Genomic DNA, 21,413 nt, shown 5'->3' with positions numbered 1-21,413 from the left:
GCTTGGTGAGCCACCCTTCCTACTTTGCCCCCACCACCGAGCCTCCCTGAGCAGTGAAACCGCGGCGCGCGGCGGGCGTCGGCGTCGGCGTCGGCGGCGGCGGCGAGGGCGTAGAGATCGCGCGCGCGCGCGCGCGGAGGCGTAGCCGCGGAGTCGCTCTCTCCTCGTCCTGCCTCGCGACTCGGCTCCGCGAAGCTTCGAGGAGGAGGAGGAGGAGGAGGAGTACGACGGGGTGGGAGCGGCGGTGGGTGGGATGGGGAGGGACGAGATGCTGCGGCGGAGCCTGGTGGCGCTAGCGGCGGCGGTGGTGGTGACGGGGGTGGTGACGGCGTCGGTGCGGAAGGCGGCGGCGACGTACGGGTTCGGAATCCTGGCCATCGCGGGCGTGCTGCTCCCCGACTGGGAGTTCTTCGACCGCGACTACTCCCAGTGGCTCACCCCGATGCCGGCCTCCCGCCGCACGGCCGCCGAAGCCGCCGCGGATCGCGAGCACGACGTCTGGAAGTAAGCCCTCCTCCCTCCTCCTCCTTCCCCTCTCCTGCTCCTTCTGTCTTTCGGTTTGCTTTGCCTGGAGTTGGTTGGCTGGCGTTCATGGGGGGATCGGGTGCTAGCGGATAGGATATCGCTGTATTTTACAATTTGTTGAGGCAAATATCGCTTGTTTTGGGAAATTTTCTGTGCTAGTTTCGATTTTAGAGAGCAAATTTCCGTTCGCTGATGGCCGAATTGGGTTCTCGACACGGAAGGACGAGGAAATTGATGCAGTTTCAGGTTTCTCTTGATCAATACCAACTTACCAATTCTAGTGGGTATTGGCAAAAGTTCTGTCTATTTTGTTTTCTACTACTGGATTGGTCATGCGTGTTCTTGATCTCTCCGTGATTTATCACTTATCACGTCAAACTGCGATTGAGAATTATAGGATTGATGATACAGTGCCTGATTGGAGAAAGGAAATCGGATTTGCTCTGGACCTCTCTGTACAAAACACGGTCTCCAGTATGCAACGCCATTTTAATGGACACTGGCAAGCCTTAACTAGTTTAGTTGCAGAATTATAGGGCAGCTGGTGGGTGGTCCTGATGCTTTTAATACTGCTATGGAATGCAAAGTTTCACTGGCTTATTAACTGTGTTCTTTAGGGCAGCTGGAAGTTGGTTTGTGGTTGTGCCGCTTCTAGCTTTTAGAACTCTCGAATTGAGTAAAGGAAGTGTGGAAAATAAGTAGTAGGAGCTGTTGATGCTTAGCACACCAGTGGAATTGTCCGTGCTTTGAGTACCGGATTTGGTTTATGAACTGGTATCACCTTTCTGGACAATTTGCACTTGCTTTTAATTCTTTTCTCTCTAATTTATGCACTTCCAGAGGTTGCTTATCAGCTTGTCATTTCCCAAAGGTGGATGGAGAAACCAGTTTGTTTGTTGAAGAGAAAAAAAAGGGTTCTCTACAGTTTGCCCTGAGCTCTATGTGCATTTGTTTTGCTGAAAATGGTCGGAAACAAAAGACTGGCTGGTTTTCTAGCGTTTAGGTGCTAACTCCTGCCCGTGTGAGCCCCCCTGGGATGCTGTAGCAAAGCGCTAGTGTAGCTGCGTAGCGTGTGAGGGCAACTTCCAGCCTGCCTCGAGTTCCTTAGTTAGCAGGTTGTTGCATGGGATATGATCATATGCAGTTGGAATCTGCCCGAAAATATATTAAGAGGAGCAGTATGCTAAATTGTGATTTAGGAAGGAGCTAACAGAGTTTTTGGAATTTAACCTCTCCTTTTCCTTTACAATTGTGATCTGGCTGCCTCATGGTGCCATCAGCCCATCACACCAGTTCGGTGTAAAACTGTAGACACACCTAAAATTGACCGGTGTCCAAATCTAGCTCCTGGATTTTGTACGTTTGTGATGGTGCTGATGTGCTCGGTCCTGGCCTCCTAGGGCAGGGGAGTGCTGAGACTCAGAGAAACAAGTGCTAACTCAGATAGTACATTGTTGATAATTTCGTGTTAATTAGTTTTCCTTTTTGACAGATCGAAGTTGGCTGTCAATCGCTACATTTTATTGAACTATCAATTTTATCCAAATGAGTATGTACCAGGATTTCTATGAACAGTGTAGTTTAATTTGTTGTTTGACTCTGGTTTTTTGTTTGATCATTCAAGCCTGCATGTTTGATCATTTTGGTCCAAAGGTTGTAGATATAGAAGTCATTCTGATTTAGGGTTTAGACTTATCTTTTAATGTCTGGAAACTGACTTATAAAATGAATTGCGACTGTTTAGTTGTCAACTTAACTTGGTAGTGTTTCATTGCAAGCAGAATAGCAATTACTTTTGAACATTTCAAAACTTGTGCTTTTGTTTTATGTTTTCTGTTCGGGGTTCAAATTTTGGTCCAAGATTGTAGATATAGAAGTATATAGAAGTCATTCTGATTTAGGGTTTAGACTTATCTTTTAACGTCTTGAAATTGACTCATAAAATGAATTACGACTGTTTAGTTGTCAACTTAACTTGGTAGCGTTTCATCGCAAGCAGAATAGCAATTACCTGTGAACATTTCAAACCTTGTGCTTTTGTTTTCTGAAAAGCTTGTTGGTAAGTGATAGAAACTGGAAATCAAACTCTTTTTACTTGCAGTGTTTTGGCTTTGACAAGTAGCAAATGGCATATAGCAATTGAGATCGACATTTGAAACCACACTAACCTTTGGTTTAGTAGATTGCGTCTGTGGTGTTTTTTCCCCAAGTTTTGTTTTCAGCAAAATACAATAGGGAGTCTTGTTTCTTTCCTGAAGTTAGCTTGGAGCACTATATATTACTCCACTTTATCTGTCCGTTCTTATTCTATTTGTTTCTACGACCACCTGTGCATTTTCTAACTGAGGTATTTGTACCCCACACATATACTAGTGCTCATGTTTTAACCAGTGACCTGCTGCAAATACCTAATAATGCATTAGATCCAGTAGTGGACTAGTGGCAGTCAGAAGGTTTTATAATTTTGAATTGCCTCATAATTTTTGCGATAAATTCACTTCAATGTCTTCTATACATAATTCTTGGCCATAAATCCTGACATTGTTAAGACAATTGCCAAGAAACCAGCTGTAAATCTCTCGCTGAGTGGATTGTAGTAATAAATTCTAAGGTACTAATAACACTGTAAGTTGCCAGATCACAACAGACTACCCTGGCAGCACTGCCAACCGAACTCACAAGAATAGCATTTTATTGGTGAAGCTGTCTACTCACTGTACACTTTCCTCTAACAAAAGCTTCACTATGCTTAGACAGTTAATTCCATTGTCCTAGATCAACTGCTGATTTAGCTTCATATAACTGTGCTATTAATCAGAAAACTGACTGACCATGTTTTTATCTTCTCCCCTGCAGATTTAAGCCCTATCCCCTAAGGATGGCTATGCTTACGACAATCTATGGGTTTGGCCTTTACAAGTGGTGGATGTACGTATCTAGCTAGTGGAATCCACCTTCCTCTCCGCCTTTGCTCTCATGTATGGATTAGAAGTTTTTGGGAGAGTACCATCATCACATTGCCATTCTTGGCCATTTATATTGCCTGATTTTATTATACACTGCCAATACGAAACGTCTAATGGGGATTGGGGAACAGTCCCCATCACAGGTTGATGTCTGTAACTAATGGAGGTTTGTAATGGGCAAATGCCACTCTCAGCTCAGCTCAGCTCAATATTCCTAGCCCTATTTTCTTCTTCGTTTTTCTCCTCTCCTCCCCTTGATCTCAGTAGCGCGTCTTGTTTTGATACAGAGAGCACTATGAAAATGTTCTTTGCACAGAATGAATGGTTTATCTGATACAGTAGTCTCATGTTTTATCAGACACTCTTGTTATTCACCAGTATATCGCCCATCACTGTGCGTTACTACTTAGTTACTACTTACAACTAACAACGGCCCCTTTGGTTGGATAAACAAGTGCGTGTTGATCCCTTGCTACTCGTGGTTCGCATGATCAGGGTTGAACGGCTTGTTCAACGTGATGCCAGGCTTATTTCTGGTGTGATTGTACTTTCCCTCCAGCTGATATGAGCGTGAAGTTTGATCTTCTGATAGTTTCTAGCGGTCTAGCAGGTGTCAAGCCTGGGCAGCCAGATAGGGAACTTTTTAACTTACGTAACTTGTGTCACTAACATATAAATTCTTTTATCTAACAAATCCATATATTAGCGAGGAAAGTAAATGAGAAGATCCTCTTCCCAGGGAAGTTCCTCTGGCGGTCTGGCCTCAGGCTCAGGGTAGCCCTGTCATTTAGACGAACAGCCCCATCGTTTATATATATATCTAATAAGAGAAAAAACGAAATGGGTATTTTTGCAAATGAAAGATAATTTGTGAATAAAATTTTTATATACATGTTCTTAATGGTCTAAGATTTATATACATGTTCTTAATGGTCTAAGACGAATAGCCCCATCGTTTAGCGAATAAGAGAAAAAAACAAAATGGGTATATTTGCAAATGAAAAAAAAATGTGAATACAACTTTTATATACATGTATTTAATGATCTAAAAATAAAGGATGAAAAATAAACTACGATTAATAAAATCCTAAAATCAACTTTAAATTTAAAATTAAAATTCAAAAATTTTGGCTGAGAAAGGATGAGGCCTGAAGTCCACCGAGAGAAACAAGCAGCTTACCGCTTGCGGCTCCGTCGACGGCCGCCGGCGCCTCTGCGTAGAGGGGGAAAAATGATGAAACGAAATGGCGTCTCAAAGATTCAAGAACCGCGACACGCGTGGCGGCACGTGGCGCGCGCGCGCTGCCCGCACAACCCCACGAGTACGAGTGGGCGTCTTCTCCGCGGCTCCGCATCGAGGAGCAGTGGGTTCCTTTGGATTCGACGATTCGAGTGGGCCGCCGGCTTTTGTAGCACTAGTTTCTGTCTGCCCAAAAAAAAAAAAAAAACGCCACGTCCCGACGCGCCGACCTCCATCCTGTGACCATCCCACGTTATACACACGGTGATTGGCTCTGTTAAAACCGTAATAAAGCAGCTTAACCACCCAGACAATGACGAGCACTAATCTCATTCTCATCTAAGCAAGTGCCATTCTCTTCTCTTCTCGCACTCGCGCTGCACCACCACCACCACCACGCTTGGGCGGCCAAATTTAGCCGCGCAACTCTCTCCGGCGGTCGGCGGCGAGCAATGCCACCCCCACCTCCGCCGGCCGCGGCCATCGGGAGGAGGTCGTCCATCCTCAGCTTCGCGGCGGCGCGGGACCGCTGCTTCAGCCGCCGCTTCCTCAGGGCCGGCCTCCGCCCGCTCGCCATCCCGCTCCCCACCGGAGTCGACGACGACGCGGGCACCACCGTGCACGTCTGGGTCCCCGCCAACCCGCCGCGGAACCCGCTCCTCCTCCTCCACGGCTTCGGCGCCTCCGCCACGTGGCAGTGGGCGCCCTACCTCCGCCCCCTCATCGCCGCGGGCTACGACCCCATCGTCCCCGACCTCCTCTTCTTCGGCGCCTCCTACACCCGCCTCGCCGACCGCTCCGAAGCCTTCCAGGCGCGCTCGATCAAGGCGGCCATGGACGCGATCGGGGTCGCCAGGTTCGGCCTGGTCGGGGTCAGCTATGGGGGATTCGTGGGCTACAGGATGGCGGCCATGTACCCGGACGCGGTGGAGAGGGTGGTGCTGGTGTGCGCGGGGGTTTGCCTGGAGGAGAAGGACCTGGCCGGTGGGCTGTTCCCGGTGGCCGGCGTCGGGGAGGCGGCGGACCTGCTCGTGCCGCGGCGGCCGGAGGAGGTGCGGCGCCTCGTCAGGCTCACATTCGTGCGGCCACCCTGCATTATGCCCTCCTGCTTCCTCTGGGATTACATTAAGGTTAGGCCGCTTCGTTTTTTATCTTTGAGATTTCTTTTTAAAATTGGTTCGAAATCAATCCCTGGATTACATTGCTATCGGGCATTAGATGAAGTTATAGAATCACAAGAGGGGAAAAAAATTTAGGCACTTCTAGAATGCTGTGCTCTCTACAGTTGTTAGGGAATTATGCCGAATTCTATTCCATATAGAAGTATACAAAGTAGCATCTTACATCTGTGTTAGGCTAATTTTGCTGATTAGCCATCGAGGCATCTCGTGATCATCTCACGATCACGAGGCTAATCTTGTTTTTGCACGCCATTACGAGGGATGCTTGGAGGCAAAAGTGTATTGAACCGAAATGGCAAGGGGATAAATGCAGTTTGTCTTTTGTGGCGAGAACATCTCACTTAATGTATTAATATTACCATCCTTATGATGGACTAATGGACACCAACTCACTGAATGTCCTCTATGTGGCTAGTTTAATACATGCTTAGATTTGATTGAGCCAACAGAGCCTCAAAATATTTACACTTGTCAGTAGCTTAACAGAAACATATTGTCATTTTCGCTTTGTCTTGTCCGTTTGCTTAAATATGTACATAGTTTGCAAATGTGGAGAACAGTGGAAACACTTGCATGTGTAGGGCCAGGGTAGTGACAACTCGATTTTTTCAAAAACTAACAGAGCACTTGATTTGATACTGCATTTTAGTAGGCCCACCAGTTCTTTGCTTACCCATGTACATTCAAGTATCTGTTGTGTATACTTCAGACACTGACTAAGGCTGCGTTCGTTGTGATGAGTTCTGGGGATTGGGTGAGAAAAGGACATCGTATTCCGCGCGCACGCTTCCTAAACTACTAAACGGTGTATTTTTTGCAAAAATTTTCTATAGGAAAGTTGCTTTAAAAAATCATATTAATCCATTTTTAAAATTTAAAATAGTTAATACTCAATTAATCATGTGCTAATGGCTCACCTCGTTTTGTGTATCTTCCCAATCTTCTCAATCCCCCTCTCCTCAAACTCACCTAAGTTTTCTTTGTAGTTCCTGTTAGTGTTTTGCCCTCAATAAATATACTTGTACCCAGACTACCGAAATGCGAACATATTTTGGACTTAATAAATTGCAACTGGATTTTGCTAGCAGTTGGGAGTTCATTTGACCATGCAACCATTTCCTTCTCTTTAGTAATGGCAAATGCAGCTCAAAAGAGTGGAAATTGTTTCAAGTAAAATATGGCTTGGTTGAGAACATTTTATCTAATTTCACCCAGTTATCCTGGGTATCCATTCATGTGCTGCTCAAGAATGTTGGCTGATGCTAGCAGGAAAAGAAGAGAAACAAGTTTTTCTGGTGTTGGGGAGAATTCAATACCAGGTTGGATAGATTGTTTAGCATCGTTATACTAGTGGGATGTTGTCACGCCCAAAAATTTACGAACCATAATTTCTAAGCTGAATGTGCATTAAACCCCTGTCCAGGACCAGCCAGGGTACACAAACGACAATTGTTGACATACAGATCCACGTCTTACAAAAATACAAAAGATTACAAATGCAGCGGAAAAGGATAAAAGCGAGCTAAGCCTGAAGACTTGACTCATGCAGCGAGGCGACTCCATTCCACAGACATCCTTGACGGCAGCGACGAAACCAACTTCATCGAGAGATCTCCAACTGAGAAGAACTTCAACTCTGGGGTGGGGGAAAAGAGAGCAAGACTGAGTACTACCCATTGTACTCAGCAAGTCATACCGGAAGAGAAGGTATGATGCAGGGTATAACCAAAGGAGGCTAGAGGTTCATTTGCATAAAGCTAGCATTTAAAAGCAGCAGTTGAAAGCAGTAAAATAGTTGTAGCAATTAATCAATATTAACCAATCACTATCCAACGCTACACCACATTGCAACAGGCCTAACCAACCACCTGAACTACACCAGTTCATTAAGCTAAACTAGGGGTGAGACTAATCACGGTGAATCTGGTTGACCGCCCGTAACCGCGGGCACGGCTATTCGAATAGTTTTACTCTGATCAGAGGTGTACAACTGTACCCACAAGACGCAGCCCCACGACACGTTACCGTGCGCCGACATGCCACCACGACATACCGGAAAGAGGCCGTGACAGGACCCTTCACATAACCCCCTTTAACCGATCGCACCACACCTTAGGGTTCGCCCCCGTCCCCAGCAGGCAACGGGCAGCCCCCCTTTCGTACCGCGGTGAATCCGGAAGCCGATCAACCGGACACCCTGGCCGACCCAACTCCATCACGCCCACCCTCGCCTGGGTACGTCGACTAGAGGAAAGCTACACTACAAGCCCAGCCGTTGCCCATGCTGGCTTGTGGCAAGTACGATAAATTCTTCCAGGGCATCCCGCGAACCGGTCCTTAATCGCCATGGGCACGACTAGCAAAACCATGCACCCACAGCCCACCATGTAGTGTATTTTAATTAACTAACACCCTTGCGGTGGCACTAATCCAAAGCTATTGCCAATAATCAAAGTCTATGCATTAATGTGATTCCTCCATTGTGTACTAGTTGAACTAAGCATGGCTAAGCATTCCCTAAACCAACATCTAAGCATCTTAATACCCAAGTTATCAATGGCATAAGGTAAACAAGATATGGCTGAGTAGTAGGACCCATCCCACGTGATATTGTAAAACAATGCAATACTTAATAGAAATGCGGGACATTTGTAAATTGGGTACAATATGATCAATCGTAATGTATGGCTTGCTTTGCTCTCGCACTGATGAGACCACAGCAACGTCTTCGAGAAACCGCGGATCGACGAAACGACCGAAATCTATGCGACAAACAAAGCACACAAGCAAAACAGCCTATAAGACTACTGAAACAGGAAACAAAACCATTTTTAATGGATTCTACGCATTTTTATGAATTTACTGAGACTTGAATGGACTTAATCGGAGCTCGGATGAATTAGATATGAATTTTAGAAGATTATCTGTGTTTATTACTATAAAAGAAAAGCCTTACTGAGTTTTATTGCGCAATAAAGGATCCCGGATGACGTCAGCAAAGGGGGGGGGGCGCCGACATGCGGGACCCCCCCGGCAGCAGCTCAAGGGGGAGGAGGTGGCACCGGTTGGTGGGTGGGCCCCACCGGGCAGTGGCTCAAGGGGAGGGGGAGATGCCCGGTCGGCTCGGCTCGGCTTCAAACCAGCCGGCCGGTTAGGTGATGCGGCGGCGGCGAGCGGCCACCGACGGCGGCGACCGGCGGCGCGGAGATGGCGGTGGCTGGCGAGGAGATGGCGGCACATGGCCAAAGCGGCGGCGCGGACAGGAGGCGGCGACGCACACGGGGAAGGAGGAGTAAAAGAGGAAGAGTGAGTCCTCACCAGGGATTCGGCCAGCGTGGGTGAAGACGACGGCGGACGGCGGCGGCAAGCGGCGGACGGCGGGGCGCGCGGGATGGACGAGACGGGCCTCGATCTCGCGAGGCCAACAGCAGCAACGGAGCGGCGCGGCGACGGCACTAGCGACGACTAGCAGCGGTAGGCGGCGGCGCGCGGCAAGCGAGCGGCGGCCGGGATAGCTCCCGCGACGGCGAAGCTAGTAGCGGTGGCGGCTTGGCGCGGCAGTGGCTATAGTGGCGGCGGTGCACGGCCGGAGGCGGCGGCAAGCGGCGGCGCTAGCGGCGAACGGCGCGGCGGCGTTAGAGAGCACGAGAGGAGACGGCGAGCGCGGAAAAAGAGAGAGGGAGACACGGGGAGCGTTTTATAGGGACTCGGGAGGGGCGGACGTGGCCGGGGGCAGCCGGATTTCTCGCCGACGACGTGGGAGGTGGAGAGAGAGAGTGGGGGGGATTCGAATTGAATCCCGCCCTTGCGGGCGCGCGCGCGTGGGCAGGAGATGGCGGGGCGTGGGGGCGGCGACGTGGGGGGCGTGTGGGCGCAGAGCGGGGCGCGGATGTGGAGGAAGCGGTGGCGTGGGCGGCGGTTTCGGCGGCGGCGCTGCCGTCGGCTGGAGGTGGAAGAAGGGGCCGATAGGTGGGCCCCACCTGTCGGTGACCCGGAGAGAGGAGGGAGGGAGTGGGCCGGCCCAGCAAGGAGGAAGGGCGCGGGAGGAAGTGGGCCGACGGCCCAACAAGAGGAAAAAGGGAGGAAAAAGGAAGAAAAAGAAGAGAAAAGGAAAAAAAGGATTTTCCAGGAATTATTTATTGCACTTTGCTTATTTTAATTGGTTAAAATTATTTCCAAGGCTCTGAAAATTCCACTAAAAATCCTGTTAGCATATTTTGACATGTAGAATCCAAGAAAAATTCCACATGCCGATTCCGATTATTATTTGCATTTATTAATTTAGGGATTCAACTCTAGGTTAAATTGAACAATTTCTTCGGGCGATTTATTTAACAAATTTTAAAGCAAGGAGAGGAACTTCAGGGCGTGACAGATGTTCATCCATGTGATAAACTGCAAACATTATGAAATGTGTTAATTTACAAATTAAAGATGGGACTTCTAAAAGAAATGCTTTGATCTTATTAGACACTCCCTAAATGACGGGTAACATTCAAGGATACAGTCTTGTGAAATACAGAAATCATCAACCTCCTGGGTCAAAAAGGAATTAGAAAACTGAATTTGTAAACAAAAGAGTGAACGATTATGAAGATGAGGTTCATTATCTTTTGAAAGAATGATTCTCGCCCACATGCTGAACTTGTTAATTGAACCTGATTACTGGCATACATGGGGCATAATGTATACTGGAAGTTGCTCCAAGGTTTGCTTGGAGTTTGTGTTTTAGCCACCGTAGTTTTTTCTAAGCTTCAAGTTTTTAATTTTGCTTTTTCTCTCTTCCCCTGGCATAAGCCGGTATGGCTGATTGCGTTGTGTAACTATAACTCCTTTCTTCTAATGTATTGACGTGCAATCCTTTTGCGCGTTCGCGAAAATGGGATGAAGGTTTGCTTGATCTGTAACAAGAGCCAACTCGACTTTAGTAAAGCTCGAAACATCTCAAATTTTGTTCTTTGTGATGCTTTACATATTATGGATTATTGAAGACATAGAAGGCAGGCATTTGCATATACAATTGAGTATTTTGAAAATCAGCTTATCTTTTTTTAGTAGCAAAATACCCAAAAATTGAGTATTTTGAAGAGCTCTTGCTCAGTTACTTTCATCAGATGATATGTTTTTCAAGAATATTCATGGAATAATCAGTGATTTGGGCGCTCTCTCCATAGTGATTTGAGTAGCACATAAACCACAATAAATAGTGTACTGGGCTTGGATTATGTACAGGAAAAAGAAATTGAGTTACATATGTTGCTTTTTTCGTATGTATCAGGTAATGGGCTCGGATTATATCCAAGAAAAAACTGAGTTATTATATGCTTTGATTAGTGAAAGGCAGCTTTCAGATCTTCCAATAATTAGCCAGGTACCAATTAGTATGTGATTAAACTCTACTACACTTACATCTGAAACATTTGAAGATGGTTTCTTTCTCACTTAATGCAGCCAGCGCTCATAGTTTGGGGGGAGCGGGATAAGGTATTCCCCATGGAGTTGGCTCATAGACTGAAGAGGTTTGCTATCGCTACCTTCAATTTGAAACACAAATTTTCTCCATGGAGTACACAAAGAATAGGATCGATTGGCAGAGTAATGATATTGACTTTAACATATTGACAGACATCTAGGTGAGAGTTCTCGATTAGTAGTGATAAGAAATGCTGGGCATGCGGTCAACCTTGAGAAGCCCAAGGATGTGTGCAGGAACATCATTGAGTTTTTCCAAGAGGGAGTCACCGAACCTTTGAACGATGAGAAGGTATGCAATAATGCAAACTTTGGGCATTTGTAGGACATCAACCTTTTTATAAGACAACCAACACATGAATACAATAGCTTGGTTGAATGTGCATGATTTCAGCGGTTTTTTGGGAATAGTCATTATCGAGCAGTTTTCATAGCATTACTGAAACGGACATTTGCAACCAAACTTGCGGTTTCGCAAACTGCATATGTGTCATGATACGATTTCTGGGTGATCTCTCATGTTCCTTGATCCGTTTCGCAGGTGTAGCTTCCGTCGACGGCAGATAGGTCTCTCCTCGTGAGCATCTTCGTGTGGTACTGGTACACAAACTGGTAAAGGCTTGCACCATCCAACAAATCCATCCTCGACTATCTGGTGTATCTTCTGGCACGGTGCAACCCCGAGCGGTGTGAAGAAGAATCGAGTTTCGGAAAGCAAACGGCTGCCAGTCAATCGTGCCTGTGCCATCTCTCTCTCTCTCTCTTACCGTGTAAAATTAACTTAATTAGGTATTTCGGCCAGTTTGTGATCCTCTTGTTCACGCAAGCATGCATGATGCAACAGAGGATCACCCAGTTAGGCAGGCCGAGATGTGGAAGCCGTTAAATTGATTGATTTTGGCAATAAAGTGAAACAGCCCGAAGCGTCTGCAAGTACACGGCCGCAGCGCTCACCACTCACCAGCGGGCGAGTCCTGAGTGAGTAGAAAACCACCAAAAATATTACCGATGCAATGCAACGGACGAGGGTGCTCTGACGCACTCGAGCCCGTGCGTCGCTGCACGAAAACGGCTAGCAATTCAGGGGGTGTTTAGATGGGGCTAAAACTTTTTAGCCCATGTCACATCGAATGTTTGGACGCTAATTTGGAGTATTAAACATAGACTAGTAAAAAAACTAATTTTATAAATGAGAGCTAATCCGCGAGACGAATTTTTTAAGCCTAATTAATCCATAATTATAGTTTACTGTAGCATTACATTGTTAAAATCATGACGTAATTAGACTCAAAAGATTCGTCTCGCGAATTAGTCCAAGGTTATAGAATGGGTTTTGTAATTAATATATGTTTAATACTCTAAATTAGTGTCTAAACATCCGATGTAACAGGGAGTTGAAATAAGTCCTGGAAACCAAACAGGCACTCAGGATGGCCGGGGGTTCGCGTTCGGCCGTTCTATTCATTTAACAAGGGCAGATGTGCTGGGCCTATTTTACGAGTCGCTTGTTGTGCGTCACGTTGGAAAAAAAAATTTGGGGTGAGGCTCGAACTCTCGACCTCAGGATCACTCACGTATAGCTATGAGACCTACGCGCTAGCCAACTGCGCCACCACCCCGTTGTGCTGTGTGTTACATCCAATCTTCAAATCTGGTACAAACATTGATCTCTCCACCGCCATTACTTTCCCCATCTCAGAATATGATACTATTGATTTTACGGCTTATCTTACTAACAAAGGTCGAGTTTAGTTCCGCAGCCAATTATTTTTTTAAGTATATAGACACACATTTAATGTATTAAACATAAACTAATAATAAAATAAATTATAGATTTCGCATGTAAACTGCGGGACGAATTTATTAAGCCTAATTAATCTATCATTAGCAAATATTTAATGTAGCACTACATTAGGCTAAAAATATTCGTCTCGCAATGTACATACAAACTGTGCAATTGTTTTTTTATTCATATTTAATGTTTTATATATGTGTTTAAATATTTAACGTGACTGATTTTTTTGGAAGTTTAAAGGGAACTCAAACACAGCCAAACACCACATATGTTGCCCATGAGTACAAGTACAAGTCGAGCCTCACCAAATTAGGCAACTACTGCCCAGACGCAGCGCATCCCGTGAAACCAAAACGGTAAATGTCCCATTTATTTTTCTGATGGATCGATCCGTGGGAGCGCACCGCCTCACCGTAAAAAGGCGAATTTTTTTTATTTATAATTTTTTTTATTAAAAGTTTTACAAAAATAATTTTCCATTTTGAAAATTGACGGAAGGAGTCGCCTACCGCCCTCTGGAAAAATCGCCCTCTCAGAGGGCGGCGAAAATGACGTGGCAGACAGCCGTTCGCTCTCGGGCGACGGCCGTCAACGAAATTTGCAGGCGGCCCCCTTGCCGCCCTCCGCTAGGGCGATTTTATACTGTGCGGGGGGCCGCCTGCAAATTGGCGGCGAGGGGGGGGCATGGAATTTTGCAGGCGGCCCCCTTGCCGCCCTCCGCTAGGGCGATTTTGTACTGTGGGGGGGGCCGCCTGCAAATGGGCGGCGAGGGGGCATGGAATTTTGCAGGCGGCCCCCTTGCCGCCCTGGGGGAGGGCGATTTTTGCCTCTCCCCCTATAAAGCCCAGTACCTCCTCTGTGAAATTTCATTATATTCACTAAAAATCCAAAAAAACAAAAGAGAGAGAGGGGAGGGCAGCAGAAGGGGAGCGGCGAAGCCCTGCTGGTTCGCTCAATTCATCACAGGTATGCTCCCATACATCTTTTGCATTTGTACTAATATGTTATGTTTGAGTATATATGTTGCGTTTTAGTTTTAGTTCCATATATTTTAGCACATCTGTAGCACACAGCACATATGTGTAGATCCAGAGCATAGAATATAATAGTATGAATTGAGACATAGACAGTAGTGTTAATTGTAAGATGTAGTTTAGTTTGATCTGGAGAATGTAACGTAATTTTAGAAATTTAGAGAACAATATTGTAGAGAATGTAACTTAGGGCGTAGTACAGAAATGCGAGGTTAACGCAGTTATTGTTTTCATCAGGCACAATGTCAAGTAAGGTCACATTTCAGATAGTTCACGGTGAAGGAAATATTAGATTTGGTCCAGATGGTGTTGATCTGTCAGATTTTGTAATGACATCTAAGGGCATCGATAGGCCTGCGGAGAGAACATTTCAGTCAATTTATAGTTGGTTGTTAAGAGGATTTAGAATAGACCAAGAAGTCTACACAATGTCAGTGTCAGTTGTAGTGAGTCGTGCAACAGAAGGTTATTTTTGGGAACTAATGCCGATGGACAGCACTGATGCTTGGAGACGGTATGTGGAAATGGCTTTTGAACGGACATGGCTCCTCGTTATATTTGTGTCGGTACAAGAGAAAGATATAAATGTTTCAATGCAAACCGAAGATGTAGAGGGTCCTATCAATGCAGGGGATGTTGTTGGACCATCGATGCAAAATGAGGAAAATCAACCAAGGGAGGAGCAGGCTATGGGCATGGCGGATGAGGGGGAGAGAGTCGGTATAATTGTTGATGAAATGGAGAGGGAAGATTCGGATAATGAGGAAGTGGACGACGACGCATCATCCGATGAGGAAGGTGATGTAATGGCCACTGATTGGGCAAATAAGGACTTCTCTGGACTTGTTATATCAGAGGGTGATCATGTACCCTGGGAGTATAAGGAGAACGAGGTAATTGAGGGTGCAAGATATGCTCATAAGGATGAGATGAAGGAGGCGGTGAAGCATTGGGCAGTTTCCTTGCAGAGAGAGTTTAGGGTGGTCAAGTCAACAAATTATGTGTATGAAGTGAGGTGCATGAAGGAAGATTGTCCGTGGCGTGTCCATGCATATAAGGGTAAATGGAATGATTATTGGAAAGTTAGCATTGTGACCGAGCACAAGTGCTACTTACAAGGGGTGGAGAAGTATCACCGAAACATCACTTCAGCTTTTGTGGCAAGTGAGATGTACAACAGTGTTGTTGGTAACATTGGCTTTGAACCAAAATCAATTATTAGGCACATCGAGAACAAATTCAAGTACACCATAAGCTATGCAAAGGCCTGGAGAGCCAAACAAAAGATCATTGAGATGAGGTATGGCACATTTGAAGCTTCTTATGATAATTTGCCTCGTTTGTTAGCCACCATTGCCCAGAGGAATAATAATACGTACTATGACCTACATACATTTACATCGGTTGATGATCGAACAAAGAGTGTGCTGCAAAGAGCCTTTTTCTCATTGGGTGCTTGCATCAATGCTTTTGTGCATTATCGACCTGTTCTATGCATAGATGGAACTTTTATGACAGGTAAATACCGAGGTCAGATATTGACAGCAATTGGGTGTGATGGGAACAACCAGGTTCTACCTATGGCTTTTGCATTTGTAGAGAGTGAGAACACTGAAAGCTGGTACTGGTTCCTAGAGAGAGTGCACATTGCAGTGGTGCGTATGAGGCCCAACGTTTGCCTTATACATGATCGTCATGCGGGTATGTTGCGGGCTATTGACTACTTGCAGAACGGTTGGGATGAGAAGGGACTTCCAGCTAAGTGGCCTGATGTTCGGAGTCGGTGGTGCATGCGTCACATGGGTGCAAATTTCTACAAGCAATTGAAGAACAAGCATCTTATGGAGCTCTTTAAGAGGCTCTGTGCACAGAACCAAGAGAAGAAATTTAATGAGTTGTGGGACAAGTTGGATGAGTTGACAACGAAGCAAACAGATGAGCAATCTCGCAGACCACTAGTTGAAGGTGACGAGCCTCCCATACCTCTTGGTGCATTACATGATGACCCACCAACAATGAGAAGGAGGTCAGGGTCGTCCATCAGAAATTTCACTCAGTGGATTGAGAATGAGCCTAAGGAGAAGTGGTCTCTATTGTTCGACACCGATGGATCTCGGTATGGCATAATGACAACCAATTTGGCAGAGGTGTACAACTGGGTAATGCGAGGAGTTCGGGTACTTCCATTGGTTGCTATTGTTGAATTCATCCTTCACGGCACGCAAGCGTACTTTAGGGATCGATACAAGAAAATTGGTCCGTCCATGGCCGATGACAACATAGTGTTTGGCAACGTAGTGACAAAGTACATGGAAGATAAAATCAAAAAGGCACGGAGACATCGAGTTGTTGCTCAAGGCACACAAGTGCATCGGTATGAAATAATGTGTGTTGATAGGAGCAGGCGTGGTATCTATCGCTGGCTGCCCTATGTTGCTTCAGCTTTGGGCAGCCGAGAGGTTTGCCATAGGTCGACCAGTGGTGGACAGCGCACCCTACGGGGTTGGTCGCAGCGCGCAGTGGCCAGAGGACGGTCCCACGATGGGGACTTACTGGTGTCGACGTGGGGTTAGTGCAACTTCGCTGCGTTATAAGTTTATCAGTCGTCTTTTTTTTTCTTCACATAACATGTCTAATTCCGATCATGTTTATTGCAGCGTCGTTACGCTCACGTCCAGGTGAGACGTGGTTACCCGGACTTCGTGTTCGAGTTTGACCGTCTCCAGCCGAGCGACGTCATCTGGGAGCCGTACACAGAAGAGGCCGTCGCTGCGAGAGCACCGCTAGGACTTTCGTCCTTGTGCACACGCGACCAGGCTTACTGGCTCACCATCCTGCCGATGGTGTTCGACATTTTCGTTGAGCCTCACTGCCCGCAGCGTGTGATGAGACAGTTCGGACTTAGGCAGGTGTTTCCGGGCAACGTGCAGCCGACCGTCCTCCCTGCCGACCACTCGTGAGTTCGGATTGTTCATTTCTAAATTTTTATGATAATTACTTCATCGAGCCATATAATTTACCTCTCTTCACAGGTTGACTCGACGGGGACAGCTAGCAGGCGCACTTTGGGCTCCACGTGTACAGCAGTACGTTGACGACTGGGTGTTAGCTACAGAGGAGGTGATCAACGAGCTCTTCCCACACACGGAGGAGAACTACCGTGACTACCTTCGTTGGTACCTTCCTCGCACTCGTGCGCGTGTGACCTTCACTCCAGACGCCCCAGAGCCGCACGTTGCCGCTGTCACGGATGCGTATCCCACGCACCGTGACCGAGACTACTTCGTGGCGGTACATCCAATTTGTATTACTTCTTACAATTATTTCATTTATCTTGCATAATATAGGACAACTACTGAATTTGTTATTTCCATCTTGCATAGGCTGATGCCGCACGGGATATCAGTGCCGATATCACCGCAGTCCAAGTGAGGTTGAACAGAGGTTTGCACTTGACTGACGTTGAGCAGAGGGTGACCTTCGACCGGATGCAGGAGAAGATGCGTGCGGTCATGCGCGTCTTCTCCTGTCGCAGCGCCGTGGACGTCGTACCTCCAGCTGGTCCGGTACAACCACGGCCTCGCGCGCCTACCGTCGGAGCAGGACCTCGACCTACGGCACCTATTTCGCACGGTACTGCTCAGCCCAGAGGTTTCTTAAGTTTTGTTTCTGTTTTTGTACGAAAACATCACCCCGTCGTAACTTGATGATCCATCCTCGCAGGACCTCGTTTGCCTTCGAGCGCCCCTAGCTTCGGATCAGTGCGACCTACAGCACCGGTTTCGCACGGTACAGTTCAGCCCAGATATTAGTTCATTTTTGTTTCAGCTTTTGCACGATTATGTCACCATGTTTTAACTGCACATTTCCTCATCGCAAGACCTCGTCTGCCTTCGAGCGCGTTCGCAGGCACGACCGGCGCTTCCACGAGCTCCGCAGGGGCGTTCGCCACCTCTTCGGGCGCGTTCGCCAGCTCTTCCTCTCACGGAGCGTCGATCCCTCGCCCACACGGTACTTTACTTTTTATTAATACTGTTAAATACATGTACGAAACTGATGGTCCTTGTCCAGCAGGATTTGCAGCCGGGATCTTCGGTACTGGGGCCTCTTCGTCTCACGCCGGTAGGACTGGTCCTACTAGCCAGTTCTACGACGACGACTTGCACGGTGCAGACCGCCACGACGTACTAGGCTCCTCTCAGCTTGGAGGAGCTCCAGAGGCGCACACTCAGGAGCAGCCAGAGGTCACACCTGTACAGGCAGGACGGGTTGGCCGTGCCGTACCCCCGGACCGACTCACGTACTCCCACGGGCACATTAGGGCGCAGGGTAGGAGGGACAGGGGTAAGAGGCCTCGTCAGTAGTGTTCTACCTCTTCAGTCCTTATGTGACCGTTTCTTTTGGCTTACAAACTTGTAAAGCAGTACTACTTTTGCTATTACTACTGCAGTACTACTTGTGTTTGTCTCGTCTACATAGTTCTTTTCATTCATATGGTGCTAGAACAACTTATGCTCACGACAACACACTTTCGGCGCTGCACGGTAGTGTCAGATCCAGTAGCGCGCACAGTCCACAACAGCACACATGAAAAGCGGCAGCTCGAGTTATCACTATCAACTTTCGGCGCTGCCTGTTTACATAAAGTGAATCACGCCCACGCGTGATCGTCTTGTCACATCTAATGAATAATGTATCTCATTGAGTTCACATATATTGCAGTGAAAACGACGCTATATAATTGACAATCTGAAGGCAACCTCTTCATATCTTCTTTCCCACTAGCACACAACACACGAAAATGGAAGCCTATTCATTGGTAATACGTAATCTAGATTTGAGATTATGTAGAACATTCTTCACTACAATTTTACATTTTGGCAGCAAACCAAATATGATCAAATGCAATTTTACCTTACCAAATATTTGGTCGTGAAGAAAAATTTGGCACTAACAATCCAAATATGCCCTAAAAATTAATAAAATATTTGTACGGTAACAAAATATTTCTACGGTAACAATCCAAATATGCCCTAAAAAATAATAAAATTGTATTTTACCAGTCTTGGAGATTTTAATCTTGTATAGTTTTCAATATAAAAAGATTTGATAACTATTGATATTTATACAAAATTCCATGCCCCCTCGCCGCCCATTTGCAGGCGGCCCCCCGCACAGTACAAAATCGCCCTCGCGGAGGGCGGCAAGGGGGCCGCCTGCAAATTTCGTTGACGGCCGTCGCCCGAGAGCGAACGGCCGTCTGCCACGTCATTTTCGCCGCCCTCTGGGAGGGCGATTTTTAAAAATCGCCTTCCCAGAGGGCGGTAGGCGACTACTTCCGTCAATTTTCAAAATGGAAAATTATTTTTGTAAAACTTTTAATAAAAAAAATTCGTAAAAAGGCCATATGGTCTCCGTGTTCGTCTCTGCCTCGGGCTCTCAGTTTCATGGGCCTTGTTTTGATATGGGCCCGAGCTCTCGGCCCATTAAGAGCCTGTAAGAAAAGGATAAAAACTACTCGAAGTGTTGTTCTTCAAAATGTACTTCATTTTTTAATTTGATTTTTCTATCGACGTGTAGTGTATCCTGTTTCTTCCTTTTTCTCTTGTTGCGACGAGAAAAAAAGAGAGTTAGAATTACGGAAATGCTAAACTTTATGTTGACAGAAAATATAACCTTAAATCTTGTAAATTTTGGATTATTAGATGTGCTTTACGATTCGTGCTCTTTTTCTCCAACTACGACGACCCCCTCTTCTTCTCCGGCACCGGCTGACCCAAACTTCGGTAGAGGGCCGACGAATTAGGGTCCTGGGGTGGGGGTGGGAGGGGGGAGGGGAGGAGGAAGAGGGGGGAGTTCGCCGGCTTTAAAGGGATAGCAGTGGGAGGCGACAACCCGACGGTGGGCGGCGGATTAGGCGGGCGGTGAGGCGGCGGCGGCGGCGCCGCTGAAGCCGCAGGGACGGGAGCGAGCGGTGGGCCGGTGTAGGCGGCGGGGGCAAACGGAAAAGAGTGGTAGGAGGAGGCGCCCGATGGTGGCGCCCCGCCACCGGTGACGGGGAAGACGACAGACAGCTCGCCGCCGCCAGCTTGAGGCAAAGGAGAGGAGAGGGAGGGGGAGGATGAGGGGGCCTTGCTAGCGCCGTTGACAACTTTCGGCCAGCCGGCGAGGCCGAGGTGGTGGCACAGTGGGGCGGCGGCGCAGGACGCGCGCGGTGTCGAGAGAGGAGCGAGCTATTTTTTGCGGCGGCAGGGGAGGAGGGGAAGGAAAAGTAGTTAGGGTTTGATGGGGTTTGCACGAATCTCAAATTAATTCAATGGTCAAAATTTTGTAGTATATTAAAAGGGATTTTCTTTAAAATGAGGAGTAAACAGTCCCTTAGAATTATCCATCACGACACGCGCAAAAAGCACAACACACCGCAAGCGCACGAACACGTCACACAAACCAAGTAACCAACACAAACACGTCACACCACTGCTTTCGCCATCTCAGAATATATATGATACTACGATTTTACGATTTATATTGTCCATGAGTACAAGTACAAGTCGAGCCCCACCAGGCAACAACTACACAGACGCAGCTCTTCCCATGAAACCGAAACGGCAAATGTCCCATTTTGCGATGTGAATATCTAGAGATGAAAACAGTCAGAAACTAACGGAAAACAATATCAACAATTTGGTCCATTTCTATAATTAAAATTTTTTGAAAATAAAATCGAAAACAATAATGTCGGAAACGAAAACGATATCGGAAATATCGGAACACCGGAAACGGAATAATACGGACGGAAACATTAAACTATAAAAACATATATTTAGCTTTACATAAGTATATTATATGTACAAATAAATTTAAGCTGTAGTATGTAAATTATATATTAACTCCATTTTAGCCATGCACTTAAGTTAGGGATTTGATTGCAAAAGGGTTTGTAGTCTAGTGGTTACAAGAGTCTCAGCAGTACCTTAGTTCCTGGGTTTGACTCCCCATGAGAGCGAATTTTTCAGAATTTAACGGTTTTGTGCTTTCAGTGGTAGGCAACGTACCCGTCGACAGCGAAGCGCCTGTACGGAATTTTCCAAGATTTAACGGCTCTGTGCTTTCGGTGGTAGGCAACGTACCCGTCGACAGCGAGGCGACTGTAGTGACTTTGTCTATCTCCAGGATAGATTTGTCCTCTCTAAACAATTA

General features: G+C 46.7%; 2 protein-coding genes and 1 long non-coding RNA gene across 4 annotated transcripts; all 3 read left to right on the top strand.

Moving 5' to 3' along the window:
* On the top strand, positions 1-3,882 carry LOC4343951 (signal peptidase complex-like protein DTM1). The gene is made up of 2 exons (NM_001422275.1): positions 1-504; positions 3,382-3,882. Exons 1-2 carry the CDS (start codon positions 254-256, stop codon positions 3,467-3,469), a joined length of 339 nt encoding a protein of 112 aa, NP_001409204.1. The 5' UTR covers positions 1-253; the 3' UTR covers positions 3,470-3,882.
* Positions 3,883-5,046: 1,164 nt separating this feature from the next.
* Positions 5,047-12,320, top strand: LOC4343950 (uncharacterized hydrolase YugF). 2 transcript variants are annotated; one of them, NM_001422276.1, is made up of 5 exons: positions 5,047-5,861; positions 11,191-11,283; positions 11,364-11,431; positions 11,538-11,676; positions 11,926-12,319. In NM_001422276.1, the coding sequence occupies exons 1-5, from the start codon at positions 5,184-5,186 to the stop codon at positions 11,929-11,931; spliced, it is 984 nt and encodes a 327-aa protein (NP_001409205.1). In that variant the 5' UTR covers positions 5,047-5,183; the 3' UTR covers positions 11,932-12,319. The 2 variants fall into 2 exon arrangements, with proteins under 2 accessions (NP_001409205.1, XP_025882841.1); XM_026027056.2 differs by lacking the exon at positions 11,191-11,283 and having other exon boundaries at positions 5,050-5,861; positions 11,926-12,320.
* A 5,776-nt stretch (positions 12,321-18,096) lies between these two features.
* LOC136357488 (uncharacterized) lies at positions 18,097-18,681 on the top strand. The gene is made up of 2 exons (XR_010742796.1): positions 18,097-18,224; positions 18,288-18,681. It is a non-coding gene; the product is annotated as an uncharacterized lncRNA (long non-coding RNA).
* Positions 18,682-21,413: the final 2,732 nt, after the last annotated feature.

This window comes from Oryza sativa, chromosome 7 (genome assembly GCF_034140825.1).
Source record: "Oryza sativa Japonica Group chromosome 7, ASM3414082v1".
NCBI lineage: Eukaryota > Viridiplantae > Streptophyta > Magnoliopsida > Poales > Poaceae > Oryza > Oryza sativa.
Note: the sequence above shows the minus strand (reverse complement) of the source record. Positions and strands in the feature narration are given on the sequence as shown.